The sequence below is a fragment of the Patagioenas fasciata genome, chromosome 23 (genome assembly GCF_037038585.1).
Source record: "Patagioenas fasciata isolate bPatFas1 chromosome 23, bPatFas1.hap1, whole genome shotgun sequence".
Lineage (NCBI taxonomy): Eukaryota > Metazoa > Chordata > Aves > Columbiformes > Columbidae > Patagioenas > Patagioenas fasciata.
This window is the reverse complement of record NC_092542.1, coordinates 6,767,691-6,780,679: the sequence shown is the minus strand read 5'-3', so window position 1 is coordinate 6,780,679 and position 12,989 is coordinate 6,767,691. Positions and strand designations below refer to the sequence as shown.

The 12,989-nt window shown below is 49.5% G+C and overlaps 1 protein-coding gene across 4 annotated transcripts in view; it reads right to left on the bottom strand.

Moving 5' to 3' along the window:
* Window positions 1-12,989, bottom strand: part of ZBTB40 (zinc finger and BTB domain containing 40) — a 47,690-nt gene that overhangs the window by 21,333 nt on the left and 13,368 nt on the right. For all 4 annotated transcript variants that reach the window (XR_011735565.1, XM_071798308.1, XM_071798307.1 and 1 more), the window contains exons 4-6: window positions 8,232-8,427; window positions 7,570-7,709; window positions 1,096-1,288 (exon numbers count right to left, since the gene is read on the bottom strand). Coding sequence is in view for 3 of the 4 variants with exons in the window: in XM_071798308.1 (XP_071654409.1) it covers window positions 1,096-1,288; window positions 7,570-7,709; window positions 8,232-8,427 (529 nt within the window). In the remaining variant the exon portion in view is untranslated. The remainder of the gene's footprint in view (window positions 1-1,095; window positions 1,289-7,569; window positions 7,710-8,231; window positions 8,428-12,989) is intronic.

Here is a 12,989-nt window from a genome sequence, read left to right as displayed (position 1 = left end):
GGAATGGGTATTACCACTAGATAATTAACCATGTTGGGAGTCTGGCGTTTCAAGAAAGCAATCGTGCTTAACAAACGACAAAGCAAACTGCCTGTCGGGAATGTTTGTTAGAGAGGAAATTATCAGCATTATGAGCACAGTTTTGCTTTCTATTAAACACTCATTTACATTTCACTGCATGTTAATTTAGTTTTTAATATTTAAGTGATTTCAGAGCTGGTGAGATTTTCTCCTCCATCTGAACTGCTCAGGGGTTTGCCTAAGCCCACCCAAACTTGGAAGGTTGTCCCACCATCAAAAAATGAGGGTTCACGAGCCCCTGAACCACCACAGGCAGGCAATAAACAATACAACCCCACCAAACAAAAAGAAGGCGCGAACTAGCTGTCCAAGATAAGGACACGAAATGGGGACACTAAGTGTGAGGCTCCCATCAGCACACTGCTCCACATTGGAGACCACGAGTCCATGACCATGATGTGCAGAGATACCACCTGCGTTTAGAAGAAGAGAACAGCCCGACTAAATTTTCCTACAATCCCTCAATGACAAGGGAATCACAAAGACAGCAGCCAGGTCAGACAGTGTCTGTATTTAATGTCAAGACATCTACAACTTTGGGGAAGTTTTAGGTATTTGCTTTCAAAGCCAGCAAGTACCACGACTTAAGTCATCTATAGACCAGAGTTGTTAAACATGTGTTCAACTATGGAGTGTTTATTATTTGAAAATGGTTCTATTTATCATGGAGACACATGCTGCTGCTTTTAAGAGACTCAAAATCAAAAGTAATTTGGCATGGGAGGGAACAGTTTCCTGTTTTCCAGATACGACATCCCAGTTTCTACTCCACCAGTGTCAAACCCAAGGAAGGAGCCCAACCTTGCTCATCTCATTGCAAAGCAGGGGCCTTCCTGCTGGCACGGTCCTCCTGTCCCAGTGCTCCCAGACCATTTTTGTCTGTGTAAAATGGCCATCCCATTGCCTTACACATAAGTTGGATTATAAGAGCACACTGAAGTCCAGACACATCCAAACCTCCTGGCAATTCCATGAACCGCGTCCCCGGGTGTCTGAAGTTTGGTGTACCCATACCTTTGCCATCAGAGACGTTTGTTGTTGTCATCAAATTGTCTAGCAGAAGGTGAAGACCAGGGAATGATGCTTTCACAGCCCCCAGAAGTTTGACCAGACTTTCTGCTTTCAGGGTTTTCTCTTCATCCACTTTCCTGAGCAGATTGTCCACAGCTTCCCTCCGAGAGCCTCCTTCACAGCAATCCAGAACCACCTGCAACAGAGCAAGAACCTGGTTGTGAGAGCTTCCTACACACTCTTGGAGTTGAACAGAGAGATCAGAGAAACACAAGAGTATCACAGTGCACACTACTGCAAGAAATCCATGTTCACTGCTCCAACTAATTAGATGATCAGGGTGCTACAGGAACACGTCCCAGGTACATTTGATACGTGCCGCCTTGAAAGCTGCCCCAGTGGGTTGTTCCAAGTGTAGCTCATGGAAATGGCTAACGAGCAAAAACACCTTTTCGAAGGGAACAACAACAACAACAACAAAAAAGGCTATAAGACAGGATTTAAAACAATATGTCATTTAATGTTTTAGCAAATACTTCATAAATTGACAGTCTCTTTTCCCTTGTCTGGCTGGTTTTTCTGCTTGTCATCGAAAAACAAGGATGGAGAGGAAAACGAAATCATTATTTAAATAAGCATCCTATTAATTGAATGACTATTTCTATGACAAGGCCACATGAGGCACCTCTTACATGAGATGCAACCACTACAGCTTGGAAAATCTCTAGTACACTGGGTTAACACCTACAAGGCTCGTACAAGGGAAGCCGGTTGACAAACACGGGCTGACATCCCCTCTGCAAACATTGTGCTGAGCATCTGAAATGTAGATCGGGCAGAAACTCTGCAGGTCACCCGCCCAGTTCCCTGATGTCGTAGGCAGAGTCCCATTAATAAAATTATTAAGATCTGTCCTAAAACTAGTTACATTTTTGCTCCCTTTCCCCCAGTTGGAAAGCTCTTCCACGGTCTCATTCCCCTGTTGATTCTTCTAATTTTCAGCTTAAATTTATTCATGGCCAGTGTATACCCATTTGTTCATGTGCCAACATTATCTTCTAGCTTAAAAAGCTGCTCTAAACTCTCTGAGGTGTTTACCTCATCCTTCCCCTCCAATTTCTTTATAACGGCACGATCATGTTCCCTCTCAGTCTTCTTTTCACACATCAAAATAAGGCAGCTCCTCTCTTAAAACAGCTTTTCCACTCCCCTGATCCTACAGCTGCAGATCTGCCTCTGCTTCAATACAAATCCACCTTTTCTGAACAAGACTGGAACTGCACACAGAAATTTCAGATGAGGTCTTAATTCTTCGTTCTTGTTATTTCATCTACATGCACGTCCTTCACTTTGCCCCATATTATCCAGTTCTCACCGCTTAGCTCTCCAGCCATGAAATTCTCCCTCTTGCAGATCCTCTTCTGCATGGACAAAAGATCCCGGCTTCGCTCATCAACAAGTTTTACCAAGCATGCTTTGATATTTTTGTGTCTATAACATTAGTGTTAATATTAAGTGCCAAGAATCCCACGGTAACCTTGCTCCAAGCTGTCAGTCCTGCCTTCAGCACAATCTGTAGTTATCTCCAATAAGATACAACCCATTTTAATACCACCACTTCATCCAGTTTAACAATTTCCTCACATGAAATTCAAATGCTTTGCTGAAGTCTAAATTGAGGCAGAAAAACCCATTTTTATCTCATCAAATAAAGATTCCAGGTCAGGCAGAAACAATTTACTTGAACACCCGTTGCTGCATTTTATGCCATTTTTTCGCTCACGCGCAGTGCTCGAGGTGCGTGTGTCCTCCAGCCTGTCCCAACACATGTTCCTGTGCACCCAGAGCTGGCTGCCTACATCCCTGCTCCCTCTCCCGCTTCTGTCCTGGTCACCAATTACAGGAACCACTTTCAAGTTGGAAAATACAGCAACACACGTCGCAGTCACCCTCACAGCCACTATCAGCTCCTCCAGCCTGCCGAGGGTTCCCTCGGAGCTGTGGTTTCACCGCAGCTCCAGGATGTTTCTGTGTCCATGTCTGTCCTGGACTTGTCCCCAGGCTTAATCATGAGTTTGAGGGTCATCTCATTTTTCTTTACTTCATCAGACAAATGTTCGGTGCTTGTCTCAATGAAGGTTGTGACGCCCAGCAGCCTGATGTACCTCAAGACTCTCCTCATACCTCCAAAGAACATTTCTTTGCCTGTCGGACATTTCCACCTTTCCTTGCAGGTTCTAACGCCCTTCCTCGAGTTATTGATTCACGCAGGTCTGTAACCTCTCACAGAGGATGCAAACTTCAGACAGTTCTCCTACCTTTAACATAAAAGAGACTAATCCAACAGCTCCTCCTGTGCTCTTATGAGCAGTTGATCTCATTAATTAGTTTCTCTCATTTCTAAAAACCTGTCCTTTTATAGCCAAAACTCTGTTAGCGAACCTGTTGACACATCTTCCCATCTAATTCACACTGAGTTGACTCTGGATCGCTCAGTCTGAAGTTGTCTTAGAAGAGAACACAAAAAACGGTACAAAAGCAGCATCTTTGGGGGAACTCATGCTGTAACCCACTGCTGCTCCCAGGCAGGTGTTGACAGACACAGAAATGATGGCTCTGGCAGTGGCGGGCACAGTCCTGACATCTTGGGCTCTTTCTGACAAGAACCAGGTGAGACAGTCAGAAACACACCCATGTCCTGCTTGCAACGGGACTTTTCCATCCCCTGGTGCGTCCAGCTAGGATTGCTGCTGCAACAGCCGTAGCCTCACTGGAGTTGTCATTCACATCTGTCCTGGCTCTGGAGCAGTTTGGTTTGAACATTGAGTCGTGTAGGCACTGGAGCCAGAGGGGAGGGAAAGCAGAGAGCTCAAAATGCCCAAGTCCTCTAGAAGAGAGCTTGGACAGAGGGAAAGGACTGAGTGCACCCTCAGCAAGTTTGCTGATGATACCAAACTGGGAGGAGGGGTTGATAAGAATCCTCAAGTTGCACCAGGGAAGGTTCACATTGGACATTAGGAAACATTTTTTCATGGAAAGGGTTGTGAAGCACTGGAACAGGTTGCCCATGGCAGTGGTGGAGTCACCATCCCTGGTGGTGTTTAAAAGCCATATAGATGAGGCTCTTAAGGACAGAGTTTAGTGCTAGACTTAGGCTATGGTTGGACCCGATGATCTTAAGGGTCTCTTCCAACCAAAATGATTCCGTGATACACCAGAGGCTGCGCTGCCATGCAGACACCTGGCCAGGCTGGGCTGGGCGAGAAGAACCTGATGAAGTTCAACAAGGGCAAGTGCAGGGTCCTGCACCTGGGGAGGAACAACCCCCAGCACCAGCACAGGTTGGGGTGACCTGCTGGAAGCAGCTCTGCAGAGAAGGACCTGGGAGTTCTGGGGGACAACAGGGTGACCGTGAGTCACCAATGTGCCCGTGTGGCCAAGAGGCCAATGGGACCTGGGCTGTGTGAGGAACAGTGTGAGCAGCAGGTCAGGGAGGTTGTTCCTCCCCCTCTGCTCTGCCCTGGGGAGGCCCCATCTGCACAACTGGGGCCAGGCCTGGGCTCCCCAGCTTCAGAAGGACGAGGAATTACTGGAGAGAGTCCAGCGAGAGCTACAAAGATGCTGAGGGCTCTGGAGCATCTTTGTGATGAGGAGACACTGAGAGAGCTGGGGCTGTTGAGCTGGAGAAGAGAAGCTGAGAGGGATCTGATCCATGGATCAATATCTCAGGGTGGGTGTCAGAGGATGGAGCAGACTCTGTTCAGTGGTGCCCAGCGCCAGGGTGAGGGGCAAAGGGCACAGACTGAAACACAGGAGGCTCCATGTGAACATGAGCAGAAACTTGTGTGCTGGGAGGTGCCAGAGCCTGGCCCAGGCTGCCCAGAGCGGGTGTGGAGTCTCCTCCTCTGAGCCATTCAAACCTCCTGGACCCACCTGTGTGATCTGCTCTGTGACCCTGCGCTGGCAGGTGGGTTGGACTGGGGCATCTCCAGAGGTTCCTTCCAACTCCTACTATTCTGGGATTGTTTCTACCAGTTACTCTGATGCTCCACGTTCAGGGCTGTACAGTGGACAGGTTGCTCTGAACTCTGGGATGACCTAAGCCATGGGACACCAAGCACAAGCAGTTACCTGCTCTTCCTTTGTATCCAAGTTTATTTCTCTTAAGTGAGAATCTGTACCCAAGCCATCACCCGAATCCTCCCCACATTACAGAAACACTAATAAAACCACAAAGCTAAGCCCTCAAAAAATAGATATGCTAGGTAAAAAAGTTTCTCAGAAAAACAGGTATTTACCAAGAGGCTTCACAACACATCATGTACTGGCTTTCCAGCAAAGCAGATCAGACTTGCTCCATGCACAGTTTGGGGCAAGCACAGAAAGAACCCAGTTACCCGGAAAAAAAGCTGTAAAACTCCTGCTTGTCTTGCTGAATAAATGTGTAGCTAATGAGGCAGGGACTGCAGGAAGAAAGAGGGAAACCTCACCTTTATGAGCCCTTGGAGAACCAGATCCTACCTCTGCCAGCCCAGAGCTCCAGTGCAACGCTGGATGAACCGGGTAAGACGAAACCTTCAGAGCTGGCTGCTAATTCCACGTTTGTTTTCCCAGTACTGCGCCTGACACCACAGACCCCAACTGCACATACGCCACAGGCCCACCATTTAAATCAATTTAACTTCTGAAATAATTAAGTACTTTTCCACTTGCCTGAGGGGAAATAAAACAATTTTTTTTGTTGTTTTTTTTAAAAAAAAGTATGAAAAAAAAGGGAAGCCCCCAAGGTCAGTTTACACTTGGTAATTTCTGCCTTATTTTCCTGTGTCACAACAGGGACAACGCGATGCACTCACTGGAGAGCTCCCCAAATATGTTTGTTATTTGCTGGGAACCTGTGAGCTCAAGAGCACAATGGGATCTCATAGAGAGGAGAAGGATTTTATATTCGGAGCAGGGTTTGGAGGCTCTGCAGCAAACAGCATAAAGTGACTGAAAAAAAACCACTGAATAACACCACCCCTTCACCAAATGAGGCAGGAGTCCCATAGTATACAATGATGCAATTATAGGCTGTATCCTGTGCCCAAGGAGCAGAATTACAGCGCCAGAACGTTGTTTGGTTGTTTTTTTTCCAGTGAGGAGATTAAAAATGGCTGCATTTTAACTACCTAATTTCATGAAGACAAAAGGAGAGTGCAGGGAAAAGGTGAAGCTTTTAAAAGAAAGACGACACTGCAACATGAACAGGTATATACAAAAAATCCTAATCTCCCCACTGCTGATGCAGCTTTCCCAGCCACGAGCTCCGCTCCAGGCACCCCGCGCAGGCTCTGCTGACAGCCGCAATATCCCCGGGAGATGCTGAGTCCTCTGCTGCATTCACACCGCCCGCTCTCCTCTCACGCCCCCATTCCAGGCTCTGCCGTGCTGCGTTCGGAGGGGAAAACTCACCAGCTGCCAGTCACCCCCCAGCCCACGAGGACAAGGGAGGTGCCTCCACTGACAGCACCTTCTCTGGTACCAAGCTGCACCCACACCCAAGGATGCTCCACAACAGACACTTGGTCCAGGACCACATGCAAATGACCAATAGGTTATTGAGGGGCTTAAAAAGTGGGCAGAGGGCCTCAGCCATGCCATGGCTCTGGTCAGGCTCACTCGGACAGAAAGCAGACATCGTTCACGTGAGCGAGCACAACAGTGCTTTCCACTTCCCTTCATCAGGGGAACCAAACGATGTGACAAACTAGGACAGGAGGTCTGTGAGTTGTGTACTGGACGCAGCATGCTGGGGCACCCTGCAAGTTGCAGCTGCACAGGTTGGATACAGCCAGCTTCCTCCAAAACATAGAAAAAAGCAGTTTATATGTGATATTGGGTCTGTTATGGCTTCTGCAAATCAGCACGCATAATAGAGTTGCTTACAGGAAAGCAACAGTCCTCCTCGCCAACTGCTGCTCTAAATATATCAAAAAAAGTCAGTGGATGTGCTATTCTTGCAAGAAACTGCGTGGTAAGAATTAAAGAGTTAAAGCTGGGAGAGTCAGCTGAAACATAAGTCAATGACACAAGAGCACAACTGGCAGACAGGCAGCACCGAGGTTTTAGAGGTTCTGCTGACACCAAACTCCAGTACAGAGCCTTCTCTGGGCTCACAAAAAGGCACTTCCAGGGCCTCCAAGGAGCACCAGGCACCTCCTGTGCCCCAGCTCCCCTTGCAGGGCAGTGAGACAGGCGGCATTCATCCCGCTCCGGAGGTACCTTCACAGCTCAGCCTTCTCTGTTCCCACAGTTCAGCGCAGACGGACATGAGACGACACAGACGTGCAGCCCGCGCTGTGCAAAGGGGAGGTTGAGTTTGCCAGGTGAGGCCAGCACGTTACTTGGCAAACCACGCGGTAAGACAGCACCTTGCAGACACCCCCCCCCGCCCCCCGCTGCCCACAGAGGTTTCCTTATTTCAGGTTTTTTTACCCGCTTCTCTGAGGCGGTCAGGAATCCCTCCTCTGCCTCCAGGAACTCTACGATGGGGCTCAGCTGTGTCACGCTCTGGATCAGCTCCTCCCTGCGACCCAGCAAGCGAGCGGTCAGCGTCTCTCCCTCGTCTGCGCTCTCTGGGGGGAAAAGGATTCAGAAACACAAGAGAAGAAACAAGTCAGTCTGAAGGAACTGACAGGCTCCTGAAGCGAGTGAGAGTCTGTGAAAGATCTAAGTGAATAGCAAAGCTCATCCCAAGCACAAGCAGTGGAGGAAAACCACTTTACTATTCTCTTTAAACTCTATGAAAGGAAAACGTCTCATTTATCTAACAGAGCACAAAGCCATAAAGCAAGCTGGAGGTTAACACCAGGTTTGCAAGGCCACTGCTTTGTGTCAGACTCAAGTAAGACAGGAGCTTTCGATCCCTAGGCTCAGCCGTGCTCTGACCACGCTGGCTGCACAGCCACCGACCCAGCGCCGCCGGCAGCGACGGGGAGAGCCCTGCGCCCCATCCCCACTGCTGCGGGACGGAAACGCTCCAGGATCTTGGCCAGCACATGATAAACCTCCTGCATCCGTGTAAGGTCACAGGGTTTACGGAGATCTGCTTTAAGGTCGCCCGCTCGCTTTGCCAGAGGCTGCACCCAATTCTCTACCTGTTTGCTGCAGGGCTTCTCCGCCACCCCCTTCCCTCTCCAGCAAAGCCGCTCGCAGCTTGGGATTCGTGTCTTGAAACAGCTTCAGTAAAGACAGGAGGGTCTGAGCACCCAGGGTCTGAGCGTCCTGCACTTTGCTCAGCAGCTTCTGGAACACGGGCTGGTCCCCTCCCTCCGCCAGACAGGCAGCCAGAGCCTACAACAGAGCGGGGAAACGCAGGAGAGGTTTTAATAACAGAGTTAACTCCCTTACACAAACCACACAAAGAGCAGAATGCCAGGGATTTGTTCAGAGGACCAAAAAACCACCAAAAACCAGAACAACCCACCACACAGACACACACCGCCGAACTGAAGCTGTGGTCTGTGGCACCAGCCCTGGGAAGGAGGGCAGCAAACCTTCCTGCCAGCCCTTATCTCTACAGCAAGTTCCGCAAACTGCAGCTGGTGCCAGCACCAAACACCTCGCCATTTCTTCCCCTAAGAGTCAAATACTAATAAATCTAAGAGACCTAATAAAACATGGTTTAAATACGGTTACTTGGGAAGCTCAAGGCCAGGGCAGGGGATACCAGGTTTCAGCGCAGAACAAGGAGCTCGCTTGCACAGAAAGCAGAGAGCATTTTAAGCGGAACTTTCAGGAATCCCCATCCTCAATTCACAACGGAGTTGCATCTGCTAAAGAAAGATTTGGAGAGAAGGCACGCGAGCGTTATGGGCTCTCAGCACACCCGGCAATCGTGCCCAGGGCTCCAAAATCCACTCCAGTGACCCCAAACAGCAACCAGAGGCAAGTTATGGAAATAAAAGGAAAAGAAATAAGCTGTAACTCTTGCTCCCATTTCCCCGGAGCCCTTTAACGCTGTAAATATTGCCCCTAAAGACACACAGTCCCAGCTCTCCAGGAGCGATGCCAGCCTTTCAGAGCAGGCGTCCTTTATTAGAGACTCCAGGGATGCTATAAAAGTACCTTTGAAGTGGGGAGCTTAGCCCAGCTCCAGGGAGAGCGGCCATTTTCCGCTGTCATTGTCATTTTTATTTCTATGATAAAAAGGCTGAATGCAACTGCTTGGGGCCGCACCAGGGGGATGCTGGACTGGCTTTTCCTAGCAGGTGTAAACGCTCGTATATTAGGGCAGCGTGACAGTGCAGTGACCTATTGCAAAGAGTATCCACAGAGGGGAAGCTGCAGGAGTCCCAGCTCTCACCCGCTAACGGCATTTTTCCTGCCAAACAGAGATGGGGACATGAAGGGCTCTGTTACAAAGGAAGAAAGGAGCTGCCGCAGACGTGCCGAAGAACAAGCTCAAAGGTGTTTTTTTAATGCAAACGTTAATTTGTAATGAGACTTTATTACCAGATCATGTTTGTTCTCAAGGTTTGCACACCTGGCCTCTTCCAGACCAAAATAATCCCCTTGGCTCCCACCATCTCAAAGGTGCTCAGCACCCTGCCAAACACATCTCCACTAATACGGATGAAAAGTATCACAATATTTTTTAATTTTTATTTTTTTAAATTAAAATCAGCACAGCTTTGCTACCCAGAACGCCAGGTAACATCCCCTCCTCAATGCATGGCTTTGGTTAATGGAAATGACTTTTCAGAAACTGAAAGGTTCTGCTATTTATAGGCTCTTTCTGGAAGGCCTTTCCTTGAACACGTTGCTCAGTGGGAACAACGGCATTTTAGCATCGTTTTGAAAGGGCACGCAGCACAGTCTAGACTTACTTTCAAGCTCTAACAGTTCTCAAAGACCCTGGAAAAAAATGAGAGATACTGATATTAGCTGGAATCCCAGCTCCCACTGGGTCATAATGTGCCCATGTGATGACTGATCCATTAGGTTTTCACTGCCTGGGACACTTGGAAAATCCTTCATGGCCAAATTGGCACAAATCAGCACAGATAAGCACAGCCCCAGCTTCCAGGCTGGAGGAAGAGACGGGTTCTCTGAGCAGGGAATCCTGCTCACCGAGATCTGGCTTAAGCTTGAGCCACCAAATAGGCTCCATGTCCAGGGAGAAGTTGGGTCCCAGCAGAGGGTGTCAGTTCTGGTGGTCACAACCCTCCTAACTCGGTAGCTCAGCACCACTCTGGTCCAACACCACACAAGAGCCCCCAAAGTTCATGCAAAACCTCCCCACATCCATGGGAGCCCTGAGAGAAGCTCTGAACAGGAACATCTGCAGGTAATGCTGCAGGAGGTACACCTCCTATCTCCACAGCATCTCCACATCTTCCATGTTTTTCCAGATCTATTTCCTGACATAACCAACTCCTACACCGCTGTGTCCCTTTGTCCCACTGCAGGACTGCTCACTCTACTCCACTGCTCCTTGTCTTCCACTCCCTCCAATGTCCCCTGAGGCTTTGGCTGGGAAGATGCACGAGGCTGCTCAAGCGGAGCCACAAGCTGCACAGCAAGAGTGGAGTGAGCTCTGTGTCCTGCCAGCCGGGCACCGACCGACCTCCTCACACCACCCACAACCCTCACACCACCCCACAATGCCCCAAGGAAGACAGTGCCTCTGGGACTTCCACCTCCCCCTCCAACACTATCGTGACATGAGGTTTTTCTGGGTGGGAACAGGGATGCTGGAAGAGCAGCTGGTGGTTGGCCCTGCAGGGAACGACCTTGTGCTGGGCTGAAGCCAACTGGTGTGCCATGCTGGGGCTCATCTGGGACCCAGACAGGACCTCGACCAAGCAAGCAAGCGATGTACCTTCTATCAGGGAGCGCAGTGGCCCGAGACTGTGCGGGGGCTGGAGCACAAGTGTGATGGGAGCGGCTGAGGGACCTGGGGGCTTCAGCTGGAGAACAGGAGCTGAGGGGAGACCTTCTGATCTCTGAACTGCCTGAAAGGAGCTTGGAGCCAGGGGGGTCGGGCTCTGCTCCCCAGGAACAAGCGCCAGGAGCAGAGGAAACGGCCTCAAGTTGCGCCAGGGGAGGTTCAGATTGGACATTATGAAACATTTCTTCATGGAAAGGGTTGTGAGGCATTGGAACAGGCTGCCCAGGGTAGCAGTGGAGTCACCATCCCTGGAGGTGTTTGGAAGACATACAGACGAGGTTCTTGGAGACATGGTTTAGTGCTAGATTTAGGTTATAGTTGGACTCAATCTTAAGGGTCTCTTCCAACCAAAATGATTCTATGATTACTGAGTGATCTCCCTCAAACGTGGGCTTTAGAGCAAATGCAAGCACCTAAAGGAAGGTGGGGAGGAACCTCCAAGAGACTGGCTGGAAAGCAACCTGTGGAAGGTGACGGAAGCAGTCAGGTCCCTTCAGACCCCCCCTTGCAAGCTGAGGGACATTCAGCCACCAGACTCACCCCTAGGGGTGGTAAATCCTGTGCCTGCACCTCAACACCACCTCCATTCCCCAAGGAGAGCTGCAGAGACCCCGACCACGGGGAACTTGGCACCACTGCGACATAATCATCAGTCCTTTGCGAACACAAGCCGCTTCGGGGCTTTATACCAATTGGTTCTTGATGTGCGTAAGGTGAAGGCAACATAAAAAAAGCCATGGGAAGCCTGCACGGCCAGAGATGCTGCCCAGAGGGTCGGTGGGACGGAGAGCACAGGGAGCTCTGCACAGCTGGAGCACAGAGCAGCTCGGAGGCTACGACCGCGTCACAAGGTCTGTCAGCTGCCACTGCACACACAGTAATCACAGGAAAACTAGGCTCCCTTTCCTCATTCAGATATCCAAAGCGCTTTTATTTCAACTCTGCATTTGTACGTGACTGAAGGAGGACACCCCAGCACCGGGAAAGCTCCATGGAGAACGCTGACCCCTGCTTGGACCACACAACACAAACAAGAACTCAGCCCAAACTTCCACATGAATACACCAGAACGAAGGGAAAAAGTTCTCTAGCTCTGCCACTGTGAAATAAAACCCTCACCATCTATCACTCCTAATCAGGATGCAGAAAATAATGGGAAACTTCTTTCTTCTGTCGCATCCAAAAATCCCTGCAGCTGCAAACGAAGGACGACAATAATTGGACAGGCCCATAGGCAATGGAAATGATCCACAAGCAACAGTGACATTTATTCTACGTGTGAGAATCAACACTCCCCCACTTCATCTGAACCCAGAAGTAGAGGGAACAAATGAGCTGTGCAATAATTTGAATTGAGTTTCTCTAAGAGAGCACAGGAAGATAAGACTTGACACCAGCAAAGCTCTTCTACGCTTCCCCAAATTACTGCAATTTCAGTCTTGTTCTCATTTCCAAGCTGGTTTCATCCAGGCCAGAACCAAATTAGATAGGAATAGTTTATGTGAGATACACAGAGAGACTCTAAAACAAAAACAACCTCAAAAATCACATCTCCCTAAACAGAAAAGCAATGCGGCCGCATTTTTCAGCCCAGGGAGCAGAACATAACATCAAACTTAGAGAGAAGCAGCAATTCTCTCCAAAGCAAGCCCTGAACCACGGATCTCCTTGGGGTGGTCAGCAGGTCAGAGAGGTTCTCCTGCCCCTCTGCTCTGCCCTGGGGAGACCACACCTGGAATATTGTGTCCAGTTGTGGCCCCTCAGCTCCAGAAGGACAAGGAACTGCTGGAGAGAGTCCAGCGCAGCCACCAAGATGCTGGAGGGAGTGGAGCATCTCCCGTGTGAGGAAAGGCTGAGGGAGCTGGGGCTCTGGAGCTGGAGAAGAGGAGACTGAGGGGGGACTCATTCCTGGGGATCAATATGGAAAGGGGCAGTGTCAGGAGGATGGAGCCAGGCTCTTCTG